The 22811-nt window shown below is 38.2% G+C and overlaps 1 protein-coding gene and 1 non-coding gene across 2 annotated transcripts in view; both read right to left on the reverse strand.

The window, feature by feature from the left end:
- The window catches only part of THAP9 (THAP domain containing 9), a 24859-nt gene extending 10215 nt beyond the window's left edge, over window positions 1-14644 (reverse strand). Inside the window, exons 1-4 of the mRNA XM_007946838.2 lie at window positions 14565-14644; window positions 8519-8714; window positions 6466-6769; window positions 4969-5119 (exon numbers count right to left, since the gene is read on the reverse strand). Of these exons, the coding sequence (XP_007945029.2) occupies window positions 4969-5119; window positions 6466-6769; window positions 8519-8714; window positions 14565-14644 (731 nt within the window). The remainder of the gene's footprint in view (window positions 1-4968; window positions 5120-6465; window positions 6770-8518; window positions 8715-14564) is intronic.
- Window positions 14645-19988: 5344 nt separating this feature from the next.
- Window positions 19989-20091, reverse strand: LOC122150561. Its single transcript, XR_006163728.1, has one exon. It is a non-coding gene; the product is annotated as a U6 spliceosomal RNA (small nuclear RNA).
- Window positions 20092-22811: the final 2720 nt, after the last annotated feature.

Genomic DNA, 22811 nt, shown 5'->3' on the forward strand with positions numbered 1-22811 from the left:
TTGCTATTCATAAGGTTTTCCCTGGCCAATTCTTTGAGAAGTGGATGGCCTCTTCCTTCTTCCTAGTCTGTCTCAGTCTGTAAGTTGGGCTGATACCTGTGCACCATGAGCATCCTACTGGGTTTGAAATTCCAGTGGCTCAGCCTCAAAACTCACATCAACACGTCACCACGGTAGGACAAACTGGAAGACAAATCTGTCTCCCTGTTGGAAACCTCTCGTACCACCCTTACATGGGTCCCTGCAGCTGACTCCTCCTCTGTCCTGATTCCTGGGCCTTTTCATCCCCTTTCTCCTGTTCTCCGGCCCTGCTGCTTTGGGCATGCCTGAGTTCCCTCTCCTCACCTGGATCCCTGCGGCTGACTGCTCCTCTGTCTGAGTTCCTGGCTTTTTAAGCCCCTCTCTCCTGCCCTGCTGCTTTGGGCATGCCTGAGTTCCCTCTCCTCACCTGGATCCCTGCAGCCCATTAGCCATTAGAGAGATGCAAGTCAAAACAACAATGAGATACCATCTCACCCCAGCACTAATAACGAAGTTCAACAAGACAGAAAATAACAAATGCTGGCAAGGACGTGAAGAGATTGGGACTTTCATACACAGCTGGCAGGAATGTAAAATGATACAATCACTGTGGAAATAGGTATAGCAATTCCTTAAAAATCTGGGAATAGAAATACCATTTGATCCAGCAATCTCATTTCTAGGTATATGTTCTAAAGAAGTGAGAGCCAGGACACGAATAGATATATGCACCCCCATGTTCACTGCAGCACTATTCACAATAGCAAACAGACAGAAACAATCTAAATGCCTATCAATGGAGGAATGGCTATCCAAACTATGGTACATGCACACAATGGAATACTATGCAACACTGAAAAATAATGTAGAATCTGTGAAACACTGCATAATGTGGATGACCTTGGAGGACATTATGCTGAGTGAAATAAATCAATCACAGAAGGACAAATATTGTATTAGTCCACTATTGTCAAAAGTTAAGGAAAAGTTTATATCTGGAAGGAAATTTTGTTGGCTACCAGGGATGGGAGGGGAGGAAAAATTGCTAGATAGATAATAGACAAATATTGATCTGAGCGAAGGGTAAGGCAATATACCAAATGTGAGTGACCACCACAATAACACTAAGGAAAAGGAAGACACAGAGAGGTGCACAAGTGGTACAGAAAAAGAAAGATAAACACTTTTACATATACAATACTGCATCAGTAATAATTAACATTAATCTACAGGCAGGTACATAGGTAGATGGGCTGAATGACCAGGTAGGTCTAGGCAAAATCATTAAAAAAAAGACCAGGCTTATTGGTCATGACCATATATAAGGATGGCAGATGATATTTCTACATACAGAGCTCTGGTGGTGTAGTACCTAAAGCATTTGACTGTTAACCAGAAGGCTGGCAGTTCAAATGCAGCAGCCCCTGCCCAGAAAGAAGACAGGACAATCTATTTCCCTAGAGATATTGCCTTGGAAACCTAGGGAGGTCACTATGAGTTGGACCTGACTCAATGGCAGTGAGTTTGGTTTTTGGTTTTTTGGTATTTGTATGTGCTGTAAAAATGTCCATAGAAATAGAAGAGTGGGCAAAGTTATTATAATTTCTTAGTCACAGACAACCACCTCAGTGAGCAAGTTGTTGGGACTTGGGGGCTCAGGACCATGGTCGCAGGGGACATCGAGCTCAATTGGCATAACATATGGTATAGTGGATAAGGTATTTGGCTGCTAAATGGAAGGTCAGCAGTCCAACCCACCAGCTGCTCTGTGGAAGGAAGATGGAGCAATCTACTTCTATAAAGATTTATAACCTTGGAAACCCAATGGGGTTCACTATGAGTTGGAATCAACTCAATGGCAGTGAGTTTGTTTTTTTTTGGTGGATACACTAAAACATTGTTCTACATCCTATTTTGGTTAGTGACTGTGGTTTTAAAAGCTTGTAAGCAGCCATCCAGATGTAACAACTGGTCTCTCCTAGTCCAGAGCAAAGAAGAATGAAGAAAACTGAAGACATATGGAAACAATTAGTCCAAGGGACTAGCAGACCATGTGAACCTCAGCCTATATGACCCTGAGACCAAAACTACATGGTGCCCAGCTGCTACTGTCAAGCACTCAGAAAGGGAACATAATAGGAGATCCTTAATAGAGTAGGTGAACAATTTGGAACAAAACTCAAAATCATAAAAGAAGACCAGGCTTATTGGTCTGATGTTGTTGTTGTTATTATTTGCTGTCGAGTCGCCCCCGACTCACAGCAACCCCTCCTTGGGTTTCCGAGGCAGTATCACTACGGAAGTAGGATTGCCCAACCTTCCTTCCAAGGAGTGGCTGGTGGGTTTGAACCACCAGCCTTCTGGTTAGCAGTCAAGTGCCTTAGGCACTATGCTACCAGAGCTCTTTATTGGTCTGATAGAGACTGGTAAAACCCCTGAGATTATTGGTGTAGTCACCCTTCAGGCCTGGAACTGAAATTACTTCTGTGGCTTCCAGCCAAACAATAGGTATATAAGGTAAACATTTATATCCAGTAGGTCCACTCCTTAGAACAATCACTCATGGGAGGTCAGAAGGGCAGTATTTGCACAGGGAGATAGCTCAGAGGGCAGGAATGTATAAGAAAGAAGGACACAGGGTAAAGGTAACCACAGGAAGAAAGTGGGAAGAGAACTATTAAATTATGGGAATTGTAATCAATGAAACAAAGTATGAACGAACTGCTATATGGAAAACGAATTTGCTCCATAAACCTTCATTCAAATCACAATTAAAAACAAACAAACAAACAAACAAAAAAACCAGTAAGTCATGTATTAAAACCAGTGCAGAAGAGAAGACTTGACTGATGAAGGAGTTATGACCATTAGCTGCCATTAAGTTAGTCCAGGCTCATGGTGACCTGAAGGCAATAGGAGGAAATGCTGCCCAGGCCTGCGCCATCCCCATGATCAGTGGTAGGTTGGACTGTTGTGATCTACAGGATTTTCACTGGCTGATTTTTGGAAATAGATCATCAGACTTTTCTTCTTAGTCTGTCCTAGGCTGGAGGCTCCACTGAAAACTGTTCAGCATCATAGCAACATGCAAGCCTCCACTGACAGATGGATGGTGCTTTTGTATGAGGTGCATTGGCTGTGAATTGAACCCAGGTCTCTTGAATAGAAGGCAAGAATTTTACCTCTGAACCACTGATTCTTCTCCTCGACTAAAAGGGGTTGGGTGGGGTGGGGGAGCAGAATGAGAAAATATTAACATTTTATATTTGCTATAGCCGAAGGCTTTGCAGCTATGGGAGAGGAAGAGGGAGTAGCAGGAGCAAAATTCATAAAGCGTTTATATATTAAGAGAAATAGGGAAAGAATAATTAAAAAAAGAATTTCTCTTGCTCAGCAGGTGGACATTTATAAATAAGTATCTAGCCTTAATGGTGAAATGGTATTATGGAAAAGACCGAGTAAGCTTTATCCACATATATTCATCTCATTATTATTCAAAATAGCAACTACAATTTTTAAAAAAGGAAACAATACAGATGTCCAGTAGTTGGAGAAAGCCAGCCATTAGAACTTATTTTGTTGTTGTTGTTATGTGCCGTTGAGTTGGCCCCGATTCATAGCGACCCCTCCTTGGGTTGCCAAGGCAGTATCACTACGGAAATAGATTGCCCAAAACCTTCCTTCCAAGGAGTGGCTGGTGGGTTTGAACCGCCAGCCTTCTGGTTATCAGTCAAGTGCCTTAGGCACTATGCTACCAGAGCTCCTAGAACTTATTTTATGGCTGATATTATGCAGCCATCAAAACTTCTTTGTAAAGAGTTCATAATAACATGGTTAAAATGCTTATATTATAAAGTCATAAAAGGCATGTTGAAATGTATCTACAAAATATCATAACTACGTAAAAATTAATAAATTTAAGCATAGAACAAAGACTGGAAAGAAATACCCTAAATGCTAACAGTGATATTTTACACATAATATAAAAGAACAATGGATGATTTTTTTCCTTTCTTTTTCTCTTCTAAATTTTTTATTAGTATTATTTCTGTAGTGTATATGGGAGAAAATCATCATTTTTTAAAAAAGGAGTTTGTAAAACCAGTGATAGAAAACAGTAAGAATTATGAATATTAAATTCATAAAGCATTGCTATAAAGTCATTAGAAGACCCTATAGGACAGAGTAGAACTGCCCTATAGGGTTTCCAAGGCTATAAATCTTTATGGAAGGAGACTGCCTCATCTTTCTCCTACATAACAGCTGCTGGGTTCAAACAGCCAATGTTTTGGTTAGCAGACCAATGCTTCATAACCATCAGAGCCCGCTAAGAGAACTGTGTCTAGGTACACTGACCACAAATCCTGAAAATGTTTGTTGAAATCTAGTCCCTGGACAAATTAGTTGACATCAATTGCTTGTTGTTGGATGCCATTGAGTTGATTCGGGTTTGTGGTGACACCATGCGAACTGCTCCATAGAATTTTTTTTGGCTGTAATCTTTATGGAAGCACATCATCAGGCCTTTTCTTCTACAGTACAATGGATGGGTTTGAACTACTTTTAAGTTAGCAGTCCTGCATAAACTGAGTCACCTAGGGACTTTTCTATCAACTCCAGTGCTTACTATAAATGCAGATTCTGTGCTTTGCCTCACACCAAAGCATCAACCCAGAATTCTTCTAGATTTTTTGGGACAGTCAGATAGTAAAACTACTGAAGTATACTAGAAATTATATTCCAGGTTTCAAATTTTCCAATTTAGAATGTCTGGAAGATGCAAAAACTTTGTCAGAGTACATGTATTCATTTTTGTTGGTAAAAATATCACTGCTATAATAATATGCAACACCACTTAGAATGTCTTAGGAGAAAATGGACTAATAAATGACAGTATGAAAATAACAGCCATATATATATAATTCAATAAAAGAACAATCCACTTACGTTCTGAGAATGGACCAATGAGGTAGCTTAAGAATCTTTCTTACATAATCATAGACTTTGCTACTGCATAAGTAGAGTGTACATGCAAATTGTTTCATTTCTGTGGAATACTCAGCTGTTTCTCTCCAGTTATACAACTCCCACTTAAAATCTGTTGAAATAAATTTATTTATTGTTTGTGATAAAAAATACGTAATATTTTCATGTATAGTTTGTCACATTTGGATATAAAATTTGGATATAACATACACTGGGCATTAATATTCAAATGTAAATATAATTCTACTTAACTGAGTTTGTTTCAGATATTAATATCAAATCTTAGAACCTCTTGACCATATTACCTTTTTCACCTTGGATCTTTTCACTTAAGATAGGGAAGAGAAAAGGTTCAACTTGAATCCCTGTTTTACTATTATTGGCAGACTGAGTAGAAATTTTTTGAGGACCAAGAGGGAATAAAATTAAATAAATCGATAAAGTAGGAATAATGGGGATATGCATTTGTTTAATTATTTTCCCTGGTTACCATTTATCTGAGGATGAAAATTACATATAAGTAGTATTTCTGTGGTGAGGGTTCTGTTCAGACTACACAATCTCACCTGTTATGTTGTTATGTGTTGTCGAGTCAGCCCTGACTCATAGTGACACCTCCTTGGGTTGCCAAGGCAGTATCACTACAGAAGTAGATTGCTCAACCTTCCTTCCAAGGAGTGGCTGGTGGGTTTGAATCACCAACCTTCTGGTTAGCAGTCAAGTGCCTTAGAAACTATGCTACCAGAGCTCCTCAATCTCACCTAGTGAGACCCTATTTACTACCTCTATTACCCTCTTTGAAATATATTTTCTTTTGGAGACATCTACTTCTGTTTAGTAACATGACATAACTTTTCTAAAATATACATACAAAATCTCTACTGCTTTCATGAAAAAGTAAGCTGACAATTCTTATTTTGCTTCTCTTCAAATATTTTGGTTCACAAAGAAGACAAAGTAGTACTCTTTTGATAGATTTTTATATTTACTCTATAGAATATTTTTTTAAAAATTCAAAGGTTCATACAACCTCCAAGTTCAGAGAGATTTAGCAAACTATCTAGAAAACTCCATTACAAAAACACTTTGGTAGTAAATTACATAGCAGTCGTAACTGTTTGTAAAGAATTTATAGTAGCATGGGTGCTATTATAAAAACTGAAAATATTATATAAACTATATGACCTCATCTCTGGGTAGTGGGATTATGGATTATTTTTTATCATTTATCTATTTCTTTGCTTTCCTATAATAAACATACTAATTTTATCATTGGAAAATGATAAAATATAAAAGGATCTGGGTCATTACTTTTCATTTTTCTTGCTTATGCTACTGATACTTCAAACTTTCCAGCTAAAGGCATACTTTCATAGGTAATAACAAAGTAAATATTTAGTAATATTACAGAAAAATAAAGAGCTACTTTGTAAATGTTACAAATTATTGGGGGAATACCTGAAAATTGTGCCCGTAGCAGACATTCTGTTTCTTCAGAAAGTAGCTTCTCTTCTACAAGTGTGTCAATTAATTTTAAGCTCTTTGTTTTCTTTATTATACTGTTGTCTGTTACTGAAATAAGTCTTTTATTAGATACTTGTAACATTTGTTGCACTTCAGCTAGGTTCTCTGCACCATCTGTCAAGGGTCTCCTTAAACTATAGTTATGGTCCTCGGTAGTAACCTCTTCAGAATTATCTGGAAGTGTCTGCCTTAGAATTTTCTGTCTTGCTTTACCTTTAAGGTGTGCAGCTTGAGGAACCTATGCCAGAAATATAGAATTAAGCTTATTTTATAAAACATTACACAATTGATTAGCTATAAACATGCCACTGAATGCAATGTACTTACCAGGTTATTGCAGAAAGTTAGTTATGAAAGAAAATATTATAATCCCTGAATTTTTAAAAATGTATAATCTACAAGGCAATTGCAAATAAACAGTTTTTACTGCTTCTACACAGAAATATTAGCATGATGCTGAAAGTTTCTGAAATGATTAAAGTAACTAGGAAACCCTCTAAAAAACAAGCTAAGCCTATTGTCATTGAGTTGATTCCAACGCATAGTGACCTTCAAGGTCAGAGTAGAAGGAGCTCTGGTGGTACGGTGCCTAATGCATTTGATTGCTAACCAGAAGGTCAGCAGTTCAAACCAACCAGCTACTCTGCAGAAGGAAGACTTCCATAAAGATTTACTGCCTCAGAAACCCAAAGGGGGTCACTATGAGTCAGAATCGACTCAATGGCAATGAGTTTGGTTTGGTTTGGTATATTCTGCTCAATATAAGAATGACATAAAACAATACTAGGGAAGGAAACCCCAGTGGATAAGAGGAAGGTAAGGCTAGTGTCTGGTAGCATAGTGCCTAAGGCACCTGACTGCTAACCAGAAGGCAGGTGGTTCAAACCCATCAGCCACTCCTTGGAAGGAAGGGTGGGCAATTTACTTTCGTAGTGATACTGCCTTGTAAAGCCAAGGAGTCACTGTGAGTTGGGTCCTATTCAATGGCACATAACAACAACAAACAAAGGCTAGTGTCAGTATAGAACAGTTTGATGTTTATTGTAGATTATGCAGAAGGTGATTAAGCCATGAACCAGAGTTGTGGCAAAGGAGTGAAAGGATAAAATAAAAACAATAAAAAGAAACACAAGAAGGTAACACTGGTGACTGTCTTATATGAAATCCGTATTTTCTGTATACTTCTTTGCATCTCAATGCTAATAATTAGTTACATTTTTTGATCACGATCAATAACATTTTTGGGAAGAGCTGAAAAAAATAAAGGCAGATAATTTCAAAGTATTATGAATGTTTTCTTGGACTTAACAAAAGACTGAATTCTAAAAAGCCGAAAAAAACCAAAACAAAAACCCTATAGCCATTGAGTTGATTCTGACTCAAAGCAACCCTGTAAGGCAGTGTAGAACTGCCCCCTAGGGTTTCCAAGGCTGTAAATCTTTATGGAAGTAGACCGCCTCATCTTTCTCTTGCAGAATGGCTGGTGGGTTCAAATTGCTGACTTTCTAGTTAACAGGATACCTTAACCACCAGAATTATGTATACCCATTAGTTGATTTTTGTGATTAGTCAGTAACCTTTATGTATGTATACCTAGACAAACAATTAGGAGCTCTGGTGGTATAGTGCCTAAGGCAGTTGACTGCGAACCAGAAGGCTGGCGGTTCAAATCCTTGGAAGGAAGACTAGGTAATCTATTTCTGTAGTGATACCACCTCGGAAACCCAAGGAAGGGTCGCTATGAGCCAGAACCGACTTGATGGCAGTTTTTTTTGAGACAAACAATTTGCATTTATAAATCCTACTGTTTTTCCAAAGGCTCCAAAGCAGGATGTTAATATTACATACAAATTTAAATAATTTCTAAACATTTTAAATCTATTACTGAATTTAAGACATAGTTTTTTTTCACTTTGCAAATTCTAGCTATAATATGTGTAATTTTTAGAGGTTCTGTGAACTTTAGCTTTGTTTTACCTAATTATACCTTGTCTAGAGAAACAGAAGGTACAGCTCCTTTCTTCAATTTTCTTCTTATGCCATATGACTCAAAGTCACTTTCTTGAAAATGTTTGGAACACAGTATAGCACTTGGTCCTGGAATCCAAATCTTTTTACTTCTGGGGTCCACACGATTAACAGCCCTGATCCACTTTGAGCGCTGTATGGTATCCGTTGGAAAACTGTAACAATCATATTAAAGTTCCAATAATATGAAAATATTATAGTAGCATTTGTTATATAAATCTACTTATTATTTAAATACTTTATACAAACAGAAAATCTAGCCAACTGAACTTATTTATCTGATTTCATTTTTATAAGTTCTTTTATATTTGAACCCAAAGAGTCACGAAGTGATTGATATGTTTCAATGTGTATGGGGGTATTCTCATATTCAACGTCTTACCACATTCTGTCTTCACTGCTTACATTTAACACAAGAATTTGCTCAAATTTCATGGGTTAAAAAATATGTGTGGTCTTTTCCTTTCCTGTAGTGATTTAAAAATATATCCACAAATTCTTTGATAACCCTCCGTTCAAGAGCTGGAGCCTAATTATACATTCCTTGAATGTGGCTGGACTCTAACCATGCAAAGGATCATTAAATACCTGCAGGTCCACCATGTATAACTTGTACAACCAGCCTCTCAATTGGTATGTATACCTGGTTAGTACAAGTATTGCTCTCCTTAGGCTATTGGGTGGCCTACGTCACCTGAAGCCCGTGAAGTAGTTACTTCTAGCAGGCCCCAAATAGCTTTATCAGCTTGCCCCAAAGTACCAAAAGAATACTTTGTGTGTAAAATGACTTCAAAAAGGTTGAGGAAATACTACACTCTATAATTTGAGTTCTGGATAAAATTAAACTCTTAGTAATAATTGATACTACTTTTAAAGCATTTACTGGCACTTGACTGCTAACCAGAAGGCTGGCGGTTCAAACCCACCAGCCATTAATTGGAAGGAAGACTGGGTAATCTACTTTCATAGAGATACCGCCTTGGAAACCCAAGGAGGGGTCACTATGAGTGGCAATCGACTCGACGACGGTGAGTTTGGTTTTTTTGTTTTATATACATGCTTTAAAGACTTGGTATTATTCTTTTTTTTTTTAAAAAAAAAAAAAAAAAAAAACTCTGCAAGGCAGGTTTTTATCCTCATAAACAAGAAGAAGCCAAGAACAGAGACCAGTAAACAGCCAACCACTAAACAAAATTGGAAACATGTCTCCCTACTATAAAGCCATCTCTGGCAGAAGAAAAGTCCCAAACCAATCATCTCACATACACAATAATTAATTGGATTACACAATACTAGAATATACTTTATTTTTCCTGCCGATTATGCCTTTTTATACTACCAGCAGGAATTTACTTCTAGCTGGTAATTCTAAAAAATGGCTAACAAAACCTCTTCTATAGGGGATACCTCTGAAAAGGGAAGGATGGGATTGAGAGGTGAGGTTTTAACTATACCTGTAATTTAGTTCTGTTCTAAAGAAGAAGAAAAAAATTTAAAACAAATACGGCAAATTGTTAACATTTGTTTACTCCTAGTGGTGGATTTGTTATATATTATTTTTGCCTGTTGTATGTTTGAAACTTTTCATAACTGAATGTTTAAAAATAAAACCCACAACAACAATCCTCAAATTGCCCACATATATTTCTTTGGTTATGAAATAAATTAATTTTCTAAAATCTCTTTACTGATACCAACGCAAAGAGAATGAATTAAAAGGTCAGTTTAATTTTTAGACAATTATGGTTTTGACAGGGTATCAATGTTCTCTTAATAGTAGTTTCTATACCTTTAGGTCATTTTTGATTCATTCTTTTCACCAGATTCCCTTGCCTATGTCCTTAACTCTTCTCTCCATTTTGGTGATGATATTGCAGAGCTTAAGGGAAAGCTTCGGGAGCTCTGGTAGCATAGTGGCTAAGGCACTTGACTGCTAACCAGAAAGCTAGCGATTCAAATCCACCAGCCACTCTTCAGAAGGAAGATGGGGCAATCTACTTCTGTAGTGATACTGCCTCGGAAACCGAAGGAGGGGTTGCTATGAGTCGGGTATGACTCGACGGCACATAACAACGACAAAAGGGAAAGCTTCAGAGATAATAACAGAGCTAGAGCTGAACGGTCAATATATTTGCCATGCATTCAAAGCAGATGCAAAAACAGAGGTATGAAACAATAAACTTGAGTATTACTGTCTTATAAAGCATTGAAAAAGAGGCTAATTTGATGCTTAAGAGCCATGGGGTCAACCAGCAATACTAGCATTGTTCAACAAGACAGAAAATAACAAATGCTGGCAAAGGTGTGGAGAGAATGGAACGCTCATCCACCGCTGATGAACTGTAAAATGGTATAACTACTGTGGAAAATGGTATGGAGGTTCCTTAAAGAGTTGGAAATAGAAATACCATTTGATCCAGCAATCCCACTAGTAGGAATACATCCTAAAGAGGTGAGATGTGGAACACGGATAGATACCTGTACACCCAGTTCACTAGTTCAATGCAGCATTTAGCAAAGAGATGGAAACAACCTGAGTGCCCATCAACAGATGAATGGATAACCAAACTATGGTACATACACACAATGGAACAGTATGTAACACTAAAGAATAATGAAGAATCTGCTAATCCTCTTATAACATAGATGAACTTGAAGGACACATTATACTGAGTGAAATAAGGCAATTTACAGAAGGGCAAATATTGCATGAGTTCATTATTATAAAATGTTGAAGGTTTACACAAGCAAGGAAAGTATCTTTCTTGTTTACTAGGGATGGGAGGGGAAGGAAGGGAAAACTGCTCACTAGTTAAGAGACAGATGTTGATTTGGGTGAAGAGAAAGGCAATATAATAAAAGCACACAGCCAACACAGTATCACTAAGGAAAAGGAAGACAAGGAGAGGTACAAAAGAGGTACAGACAGCATTATGTATACACGATATGCATTATAGTAATAGCAAATACTAATCTATGGGTGGATGCATAGGTGGACAGGCAAGGTCAGGTATGGGTAGGTGAATGGAAACATACCCATGACCATTCATAGATTGGGTAGACAATATTTGCTATGTGTGTATTTGTATGCGATATAAAAATTCCCATATGCAATACAGAGTGAACAGGGGACAAATTTGGGGTTCTTAGCCACAACTAAGCACTTTGAGGGAGGGAGTCACTGGGCCTGCAAGCTTAGGACCATGATCACAGGGGACATTAAGTTTAATTGGCACTACATAGTATACAACATTGCTCCTTATCCTACTTTGATAAGTATCGATTGGGGTCTTAAAGTATGCAAGAGGCCATCTAAGATGCAATAATTGGTCTCTCCTTTCTGGAACAAATAAGAGTGAAGAAAATCAAAGATGTATGGAAAGAATTAGTCCAAGGGACTAGTGGAGCATGCAAACTTCAGCCTATAAAACCCTGAGACCAGAAGAACTAGATGGTGCCCTGTTACCACTGCCAATCACTTAGAAAGGGATCAATGTAAGAGAGCCTGGATAGAGTGGGAGAGAAATGTGGAAAACTGAAAATCATAAAAAAGACCAGGCTTACTTGTCTGATAGAGACTGTTGATAGCCCCAAGAGCACAGCCTCTAGTTACCTTCAGGCCTAGAATTAAACTCACTTCTGGCAGCTTCCAGCCAAACAACAAACAGATCTACAAGGTAAACAATTACACCAGGTAGGTACACTTCTCAGAATAACCAAACATGGGAGATCAAAAGGGCAGCATTCTCACAGGGAGATATTGCAGAAGGCAGGAAAGAAAGACACAAGGAAAAGGTAACCACAGGGAGGAAGTGGGAAGAAAGCTGTTACATTGTGGGGATTGCAATCAATGTCACGAAACAAAATGTATATGAATTGTTAGATGGAAAACCAAATTGCTGTGTAAACTTTTACCCAAATCACAATTTAAAAAAGCAGTGGAGTCAAGCATCATGACAGGCAAGAGTCTTTTAAAGAAAGAAGGCCACTGACACATTATTGAAAGTGGTTAAAGTACTCTTCAGGACAGGGATATTTAATTTAAAAATTTTAAACTATCTACTGTTACAAGATAAAACAGGGCCAGTAAAACTGTCAAACACATGATTGAGGCACCAAAGAGAGCGGAAGCCTAGGATGAGAAGCATACATAGCACTGAACTAAAAGGATGAGAAAGAAACAGAAAACACAGAAGATTGGGCTGGAGGGAAGGTAGACAAGTATTGCGGTTGGAAGAGGAAGACAGGTAGAAGAAAGTGGTTAGACACAGGCTGGAGAGTTAGCTAGAGGCCAGATCACAAAAGGTCTTGAATGCTAATATGCTTTGGATCCATCCTTTAGGTCAGTGGCCACCAAAGCATCTACTGAGACTGGGAAAATAACAATTTATTTTTGCCCCATCCTTTAATATTTTACAATACATATTAGCATAGTAACGGCTTCACTATATACATGTAACAAGAACATTTACCCAAATTTTTTTTTATGAAGAGAGGCCTATGAACTCAATAGCAAGTCAACTAAATTCTGTCCTTCCCATATTACCTTTTTGCTGAGCTCTTTGTTCAGATCCATACCAAAAACCCAAACCCATTGCCATCATCAATTGTGGCTCATAGCAATGCTAGAGGACTGTGCAGAAGTGCCTCATATAATTTTCAAGGACATAAATCTTTACAGAAGCACTCTGCCTCATTTTCCTCCTGTGGAGTGGCTAGTGGGTTTGATCGGCTGAACTTCTGGTTAGCAACCAAATGCTTTAACCACTGCACCACTAGAGTTCCTTGTTCAGATCCACATGCCCATTAAATTTAGCAAGATTACTTAGGACCCTTTGTCCTTGCTGTTTTATTGGAGCTGTGGTGTCAGTAGGTTGAAGAGTCAATGTGAGGCAAGGAAGCAACTGTACATTTCTGGTTTTGGGACTGCAATTATAAAGGGAGAGTGGTTGGGTAGTGTAGAGGTACACACACTTAGGGGACTAGAGTGAGCATACCTACTGGAGTAGAAAGAGCAGTTTAAATAAAAAAGAGAAAGGAAATTAATTGATGGGAAAAAAGCCCCGAAGGAGATAGGAAAGTATACAGTCTTAACAGCTCAGGTGGAAGAACCAGCTCTATCAAAAAAAAAAAGCAACTAGTGTAGAAACTCCTTAACCTTTTTTTTAAAATAAGTTGTCCCCATGCACCTTTCCACTCTTCTACATTCTGTACTTTCCATTTCTCCTTGCTATTCCTCTAAAGTGCTATCTTCCTCCCCTAAATCTAGCCAAGACACTTAGGTCCAACTCAGACCCTTCTGTCTGAAAAAACTTTTCGATATTCTCGTAAAAATGATTTCTTTAACTCTCTACATATTACCTTCGAATAGGCTACTTCTATTTGAAGTACATTTCTTGTCTGTGAGGATCTGTTTATCCACTTTTTTACTTTCCATTTGCCTTTACTATATACCAGTCTGGACCACAGATGTGAATTTAAACTACATTAGTCTGAAATACAGTCAAATTTCCTTGCTATCATCAGATTCGGCTACAACGTGACCGATCTTACAGAGCCTGATTAATGTTACCGAACAATTTGCAACACCAGAAATGCTGGTAAAAACTCTGCTCAGTATCAGGCTCAAGACGCCATATTATGACCGGAGCGCTCGCCTCCAAGTTTCCCCAAACTCCTTTCCTTCCACTCTCTTCATTTTAAATAAGAACAAGAAAGGCGGGAGTCCTTTCACTTTTTAAGAGCGATTTTTAAAAAAAGAGCCATTAGGCAAGCTGTGAGGCAAACCGCAAGGAATAAGAAAGAACTAACGAAATACAGAGAGACAAAGAAGACGGGATGAGTACTTAACCCTCAAAGTTTCCCTCCCCCGCCTTACGTTACACACGTCGCGTCACGTCACGTCGATAACGTGATGCACTCCCCGGCCCCGCCCCACCATGGCCTACTCCCCAGCTAGGCGCTACTGGGAGTTAAAACTGCTCGGAGGCTACTCTCACACGCACTGGTGGAAGGAGAGGCCGAGCTCTCTGCTGAGGACGGTGTCACGGGTGCTGCAGCCCACTGCAGAGCAACTTCGAGTCATCTTGCTACGAGGGATCCACTTTCAGGGTTGCCTCGGCAGCCTGAATCACGGTGAATTTAGCTATGCCTGTTGACTCCGCGGTTACGACCTTTATTTGTACAGAAAGGCGGGCTTTTGAGGCGTGGGACGCCCACCCTTCCTCTCCGAGGGCCTGTGTTTGACGCCGCAGCCAATCATTGGCTAATTCATGTTTCGGCAGCCAATCGGGAAGTCCAGGGGTACTTAGGTGCTCCTCCCTGTTTGTTCGTGGAGGGGTAGTGGGTCTTGTTGCAAGGTGCTTACGTTCTGGATTCACCCACCATGGCTCAATCCTTCTCCATCGATCCTTTTGTGAAGCTGAAACTGAGAATGCGAAGCAGAAAATTTGAATGTAAATGGAAGCGAATCCAGAGCCCTGCTGATGAGTTTCCAGGTGCGAGCTCTAAATCGGACAGGAAATTTTGAGAAGAATGGGCGTGAGGGAGAGGGATAAACGCGGTGCCCTAGAAATGGTTGAAGACAAAGTCGGGCCAGAAAACACAGTAAACGATTTACTAAGATGCACGTCTTCTCCTTGCATTCTTCCATTTTATTTTGTAGCTTCATGATACGGAGATAACGTAGGAGCTATTGGCATGATTGGCCGTTAAGTATGTGACTCTAGAGGAGTTGGAGATTCTAATATGAGGATACATCGACTTTTAATTCCACGAACCCTTTTCTGTAAGACATCTTGTCGCACTGGGGGAATTCAGAAGTAACTGAGGTAAGGTGCTTGCTCCTTCCGTGAAACTGACGGTCTCGTGGGGACTCGGTGGTGGTAATGGCAGAGAGACACGGCGAAGTTAAGGGGTTTTGGTTGGGGAATGGAGCATCATGGATAGTCGTTCGTTTAAGGCGTGAGATAAAAATTTTCATAGAAAAACGGAGCTAATGAAGGGCATAGTTTCTATTGTATCGTTGAGAAGATCCTTAGCATATTAAGTGATTTCTTTTGCCCTTGCGTAAGCTTGGAGGCCCCTTAGACAGTGGAGAATTGTTTACGTTTCTCTGACTCAAAAAAGATGCCAACATTTTCAAGCCTTAACAAGATGTTGCTTTTCCCCCAGCTGTATTTTGTTTATTTCTCCCAGATTCCAGCCAGAACTATTCATATTAAGACTTACTCACGAGTGTTTTATCTGGGTGAAATTAAATAAAAACTTTCACTTGTGGAGTTTGGTAACTAAACCATGTGGACTAAGGATAGTCTATGAACTTTGGAAAAATTTGTCCTTGTGGGGTTGTACGTGGGAAATTGTTATTTGGCTATAAGATGTTCAGAGGGTAAGACCTGGATTTAAATCACTGTCAGTTGGGTGGGCAATTAGAGCCTTTACTAGTATTCAGTCAATTTTAGAACGTTTTCATCACCCCCAAAAGAAACTTCGTACCCATTATCAGTCACTTCTGCCCAGTAGTTCCCCCTTACCTCCTGGGCAACCATTAATCTACTTTGTCACTATAGATTTGCCTATTCTGGATGTTTCATATAAGTAAAATCAGGCAATAATATATGGTGTTTTGTGACAGTTTTTTTCATTTAGCGTAATATATTGAAGGTTCATCGATAGTGTAGCATTCATCAGTTCATTTTTGTTGAATATATTTCATCGTAATGATACACCACATTTTTTTTATCAGTTTTTCAGCTGATGGACATTTATTTATGGACTGTTACGAAAAATGATGAATATTTGTGTACAAGTTTTTGTGTAGACATATATTTTCATGTCTCTTTGATGAATACCTCGGAGTGGAATTGCTGGGTCATTTCTGTCATAATGCCATGTTCCACCAAAAAACAACGGATTACTGCCTGGGGAATGCTGGCCCTGGGTGGTGCAAATGAACGCTCAGTTACTAACCAAAATGTGGGCTGTTAGAATTCACCCAGAGGACCTTTAGAAGGGCCTGCTGATCTACTTCCTTATGGAGTGCATTTCTAAGCTATCCACATGGGGTGGCCATGAGTCACAGTCACCTTGATGACAAGTGGTTTGGTTTGACCTGGAGAGTACCTCTATGCTACCCTGCCAGCCCCTCCCCATTGTGGAGACCCACCCACTGTCATAGAGTTGATTTGGACTCAGAGTGACTCTGTAGGGCTGGGTAGAACTGCCCCTTAGTGTTTCCAAGGATATAAATCTTTATAGAAGCAGACCACCTCATTTTTCTCCCATGGAGCAGCTGTTGGGCTCCAGTTGCCAACTTTATGGTTAGCAGCTGCACCTTAACCACGAGACCTAACGGTGTTGGTGCTAAAATGGGTTTAGAGGCAGTTTAACCTGCTGTGTGATCTTTTCTGAGCTTTGAAGGACGTCACAGGTACTGGTACTCATTTTTCATTTTCTGAAGGTAACGGAATAGAAAGTAACTCTTGCTGCCTGTTTAAGCATCTGAGATGAGGGCTCTTTTCTTTACTGGTAATTGGATTCCAGGTATTGTGGCTCCCCCTAGGTAAGGTGAAAGAATGTTGCTTTCACTTTATTCTAGCACTGTTTTTCTAATGATTGGAAATTAGTTCTTGAGAATGTATTATAGCAGAATATGCTTGTATGTTTGTAGATTGATTAAATGAAAACAACCAAGGCACTTCATGATTGCCCTAGATATATATTCTTTGCCTGTTTCTATATACATAGTGTAATTCTAACCATTTTTTGGGTGGTATTTATGTGTCTCTTTTTTTTAAAAGTATTACATTTTTGTCATTTACATTGTTTTACTAGTGGTATTGAATTCTCAGTTTGGTCATTTAGCTATGTATCTTTGTCTCCTTCAGTAACTTCATATCCAGTGATTAAACCTTTTCACTGCTGTTCACATAATGAACTGTTGTGATTATTGAATGTTTAAATGAGGATATGTAAGCTACATTAAAGACAGTTTGCAAAAAACACTAACCACTGCAGAAAATAAATAAATATACCTCTTTTCAGGAATTATATTCTTGGAGATGCCGGAAAAATACCTGGATTGTAGAAGCATGCAGGAAAGGTAGCAGTATATTTTTGTTTAATGTGTATTAAGTATTCTGGCACAGTAACAGTGAGTTGAAAATGGAGGGCTGTCTACATAAAAAATGAATCTATAAATGTAATTTCCTATTTTCATGGTTTAAAATTACATTAAGTGGCCTCTTTGGGGAAAAAATAGTCCTTATTGAAAGATTACTACATTCTAGGCATTGTGCTAAGCATATTATGTTGTCTGTGTGTTTATAAGCTATTTTTTATTTCTTAACAATAACCCTGTGAAAGCAGGTAGACATTGTGCTTTCTAGGACTGGTATTTTCCTTGTTGAGCATCTACTATGTGTCAAATTCTCGACTAGTTCTACTAGAATCTTTAATTTGATGTCTTAATATAATGAAATATACTTCTAATAACTGGCCCATATTCTTTATGAATTTTTCACCCTTTTAATTCTGTTGTTTTTTGCTTCAGAAAGTATTGCAGTTTTGATATTTGTGACCAAATCTAAAGATGGTCCTGAATCTGATTATTTTCCCAAAATTTCAAAAGTTAGAGTTAATTCTTAAATGGTACATTTTACTTTTTGGGTATGGATTGTGATCAGTTATTTATTGCCATGTAACAAATTGCACCAAAATTTAACAGCTTAAAACGTCAAATATTTGCTATCTCAGAGTTTCTGTGGGTCAGGGTGCCAAGCTGGGTGGTCCTTGCCCAGGATCTCTTGCAAAGGTCATTTGAAGACATGACTTAGGGGATCAGCGTCCAGGCTTGCTCACTTGGCAGGCTTCAGTTCCTTGCTGGCTGTTGGCTAGAGACTTTAGTTCTTGGCCATTTGAACTTCACTGCCTGAATGTCCTCACAACGTGGCAGGTGGCTTCCCCCAGAGCAAATAATGTAAGAGAGACACGCCAAGATGGAAACATCAGTCTTAAAACTTTTTAGTCTGTTGAGTCAGGGGATTTAAAGTTGGACCATCAAGGAAATTAGAAGTATGAGAGCATGTACATCTGAATAAGTATTCTATTTTATAAGGCATGCAGTGTCTTTTCTAATACACAGTTTAAGTCATGCTACATAAAACACTTGAATTCCTTTTGGAAAGTGTGTAGGGAGTTTATAAGAAAGGTTATTTTACAGTCATAGAATATACTTTCTTGATGATATAAACGTCCATTGGACCCATTTCCCCTTCCCCAATTCCTCCCACGTGGAGGTGGTTAGAAAAGCAGATTAGAACTAGACTCTGGCTGGAAACTCTGTTCCTACCCCCTAGTGCTTTATGACAGTCCTGGTGGCCTAGTGCCTAGCCAAGGCATTTAACTACTAACCAGAAGGCTGGTGGTAGCCACTCCTGTGGAGGAAGGTTGGGCAATCTACTTCCTTAGTGATACCACCTTGGAAACTGAAGGAGTTGTTATGAGTGGGATCTGACTCCACGACAGTGAGTTTTTTTTTTTTTTTTTAATGCCCCCCCACCTGTTCTAAAATCACGTAGCCCCTTTTCCTGTCATTGCTTTAGACTACAGAGATGATGTTGTTATGTGCCATCAAGTCAGATCTGACTCACAGTGAGCTCTTCTTGGATCTCCAAGACAATACCACTATGGAAGTAGATTGCCTAGCTTTCCTTCCAAGGAGTGGCTGGTGGGTTTGAACTGCCACCTTCTGGTTAGCAGTCAAGTGCCTTAGGCACTACGCTATCAGAACTCCTACAGAGATATATGCTCCAGATTATATCTCTGTTGCTACCACTACTGCTGCTCCTTCCTTGGGTTCTTGCTGCTTTCGCTGCTGCTTCTCCCACTTTCTCCCCCATGGGCTTCCAGCCTTCTTTATGAGCAAATACAGACTTTGCCCTACAATCAAAAACATTCCTAATTGAGAGAACAATCATGGGAGAAAGAAGGGCTGCTTATGCACAGGGGAGACAGCTCATGGGGCAGGAGTACATGGAGGGATGGACACAGGGAAGAGGTAACTATCGAGAAGTGGGAGGGGACCTGTTGCATTGTGGTCAATGTCATGAGACAAAGTATATGTGAACTGCTGTATGGAAAGTGAATTTGTTCTGTAAATTTTCACCCAAATCACACTAAAAAAAAAAAAAAAATTCCTAACTGGCAGGATACTAATTAATTAGTGCCTGAGATGTGTAATCTCCGGGTCTTTCTCCTTCATCACTGCTCAGAAGATCTTTGTTAACAGAGACATCCCCTACTCTTTTTCCCTTTAATGTTTTAGTTGTTTTAAAAATTTATATTGTGATTTGGGTGCAATTTTACAAAGCAGGTTTGTTTTACATTCAACAGTTCATACACGTTTTGTTTTGTGACACTGATTACAAAAAAGTATGGAATGCTTCATGAATTTGCATGTCATCTTTGTGCAGGGGGCATGCTTATCTTCTCTGTATTGTTCCAATATTAGTACACATGCCGCTGAAGCAAGGATTTCTTTTAGTATTTTAGTGGTGCTTCTGAGAACCGTCACTACGAGTCATAATCAACTGAGTGGCAGTGGGTTTTGGGGTTTTTGATGTTTGGAAAACTGTAACAAAAACATTAGTAAAGCATACCGTAACAGTTTTGGAATATGTTTAGGTATATCCTTTCCATATCAGGCTTGATGTTGAGCAGATAACACCTCCAAGTTAAAACATGATAATGTGTGTAAAGTAGATATAATAATAAACTTCGAGTCATCCTCATTCTGAGGTTTTTTTTTTCCCAAAGTAAGTTGAAAATCTTAACCTGTTCTATCTTAGAGAATTGAAAAAACTTACAGAAATGTTCATTTTTTTAATACAGTTTTATAGTACTAAGCAATGAAAACTTTGTGATTAGATCTTGAGATGAAAATGTGAAGAAATTTTGTGTCCAATGATTAAAATTTTTCCACTGCTGTTCACATCATGATTTGTTGTGATTAATATATGTGGATGAGGACATTATGAAAAACAAATCATTATGCTTATATATATGATGGGGCTTCTGTACATTGATTTGTCTGAATGGTTTTCCTTTTAGGAATAAAATGGAAGGGTGTTTTTCTTAGAGAACATCATTTGACAAATTTATCTGACCAATAATTTGAAGATTTGTATAATAAGGTAAGGTATTTATAAATTTATTATTTTTGACAAAAGAACACAGAGAAGATCAAATCTGAGTGAAATTCTGATTTATTTGACTATAATATAGACATCATACTCTGAATTTAAAAAGTCTTCCCTTAATCTTTCATCTTTCAAAGACAGTATAAATAATGTTTTAAAAGATGATTTTCCAAATCAATAACTTTGATTTATATTTGGCAATGGAGACAGGGAAGTTTTAACTTTGATGATCATCTTTTTAGAAATAATGATGTAATCCTTTCAACCCCTAAAATTATTTGCGTATGTTCTAAGTTTTACATTTGCTGAACTATTGGATATTTTATAAATGATTCAGATATACATATGAATGATCATATTATAACTTAAGCTTTGTTCAAGAATAGATAGAAAGTAAGTTGATAGGAAACTTATCTCAAATCTGATATTGGTTGTGTTATTAATTAGGTATGTTATCTTGGAATGTTTCTCAAATTTGAGAAATGCATATATTCCATATAAAGGGAGAAATTCTTTATGAATACTCACTGTTAATTTTGTGTTTCTTAAATATATACAAAACTTTTTTTTAATAGCCCTTGGCCTAGACATAAAAATAAAATAAAATAAATATCTAAAACAACATTAATGGGATGTATCTGCTGTGTTGCTGAAATATCAACATAGTATTAGCTGCTGTGGAACAGTCTGGTTTACACATATTATTTTGTGTCTTGGTGGTTTTTTCCACACCTTCACCCTTTGCAGAACTCTCGTGCTACCATGAGAGCACAGGATTTTTGAAATGTAGGAAAGGGGTCTCAATTCTCAAAGAATGTGCCTTTGGACTACCTGCAGATCTTAACTTGAAAAATTCTGGATTACATTATCTGCAAACATTCTTATAGCTTTCAGTAATTCAGCCTTGAAACTAGCATTTCTCTTAGAAATACTTCAGATTGTATTTGAACTAGGGTTTGGCTTGCCTGGTGGTTGGCTAAATTGGACTAAAAGTTGACTTTTGTGAATTAATAAACATTTTCTCTTTTTAGGCTGCAGCGATGGGCTCATATATAGCAATGAGTGTGAGGATGGTACCAGATCAAGAAGTGTTCTATTGTACACAAAATTGCTATGAATTGGAACTGATAGTCTCAGCATGGTTCTGGTATACTACGGTTTAGTTAAATTGCACCACTCTCCCAACAACATGGATTAAACATCAATTACCACAGTATTAATTGGGTAGTTGCATAAAGTACACACTTTTCTGCTAGTTCATTGCTCACAAATCATTATACAAATAACAGTTGTACATCATAATCCATGACCAGTCATGTCACTTTTATCAGTCTATTGGCAATTGTTCTACTGAGCATCTTTTACTAAGTTCAGGTACAAACATCGTAGTGTGTAGTTTTATTGCCTCCTTATCTTCCAGTGATAGGCCCATATGCCATTTTATAAAAATGAATAACCAAATAAAGAAATTTGTCAAAATAAATAAAAGCAGCAAAAAAAAGAAAAGTGATAACATTGGAAGTGAAATTGGATATGATTGGAGGAATGGTGAAAACGAAGACAGGACAAGATGTAGGCCTTCATGAAGCTATAATACAAAGCAATATTGAAAAAGTCTGAATATGAAAAACAAGGGAAAGTTGTTTCATCTCTTAGATTAAATAAATAAAGCCACACACGGTTGAAATGGACCATTTACTTTCACACTGTGGATTGAAGATGTAATAAAAAATGCCCCAATCATTTAGCTAGCATTTCAGGCCCAAGTGTTGAAATTAGTTACTGTACTGAAAGAGACCAGTGATTTCAAGGAGACTGAAAATTAAGTTACTGTCAATAAAGTTTCTTCATTTTAGAAGTTGGCATGAATTGACTAATGAAGCTGCTAGCCCAGATAAGGATAGTGCTGCAAAATTTGTGGATTACAAGGATTATAGGCAGTACTTGCTTTGCCAGATGGTGCAGGATGACAGTGTGTCCTAAACTTCGCAGACTCCAAATGGAATCTAAATGGACTTGAAGAAGATACACATTACCACGGGAATGTGACAT

The sequence above is a fragment of the Orycteropus afer genome, unplaced genomic scaffold, assembly GCF_000298275.1.
Source record: "Orycteropus afer afer isolate SDZICR_OR568_19922 unplaced genomic scaffold, OryAfe1.0 scaffold00172, whole genome shotgun sequence".
NCBI classification, from domain to species: domain Eukaryota; kingdom Metazoa; phylum Chordata; class Mammalia; order Tubulidentata; family Orycteropodidae; genus Orycteropus; species Orycteropus afer.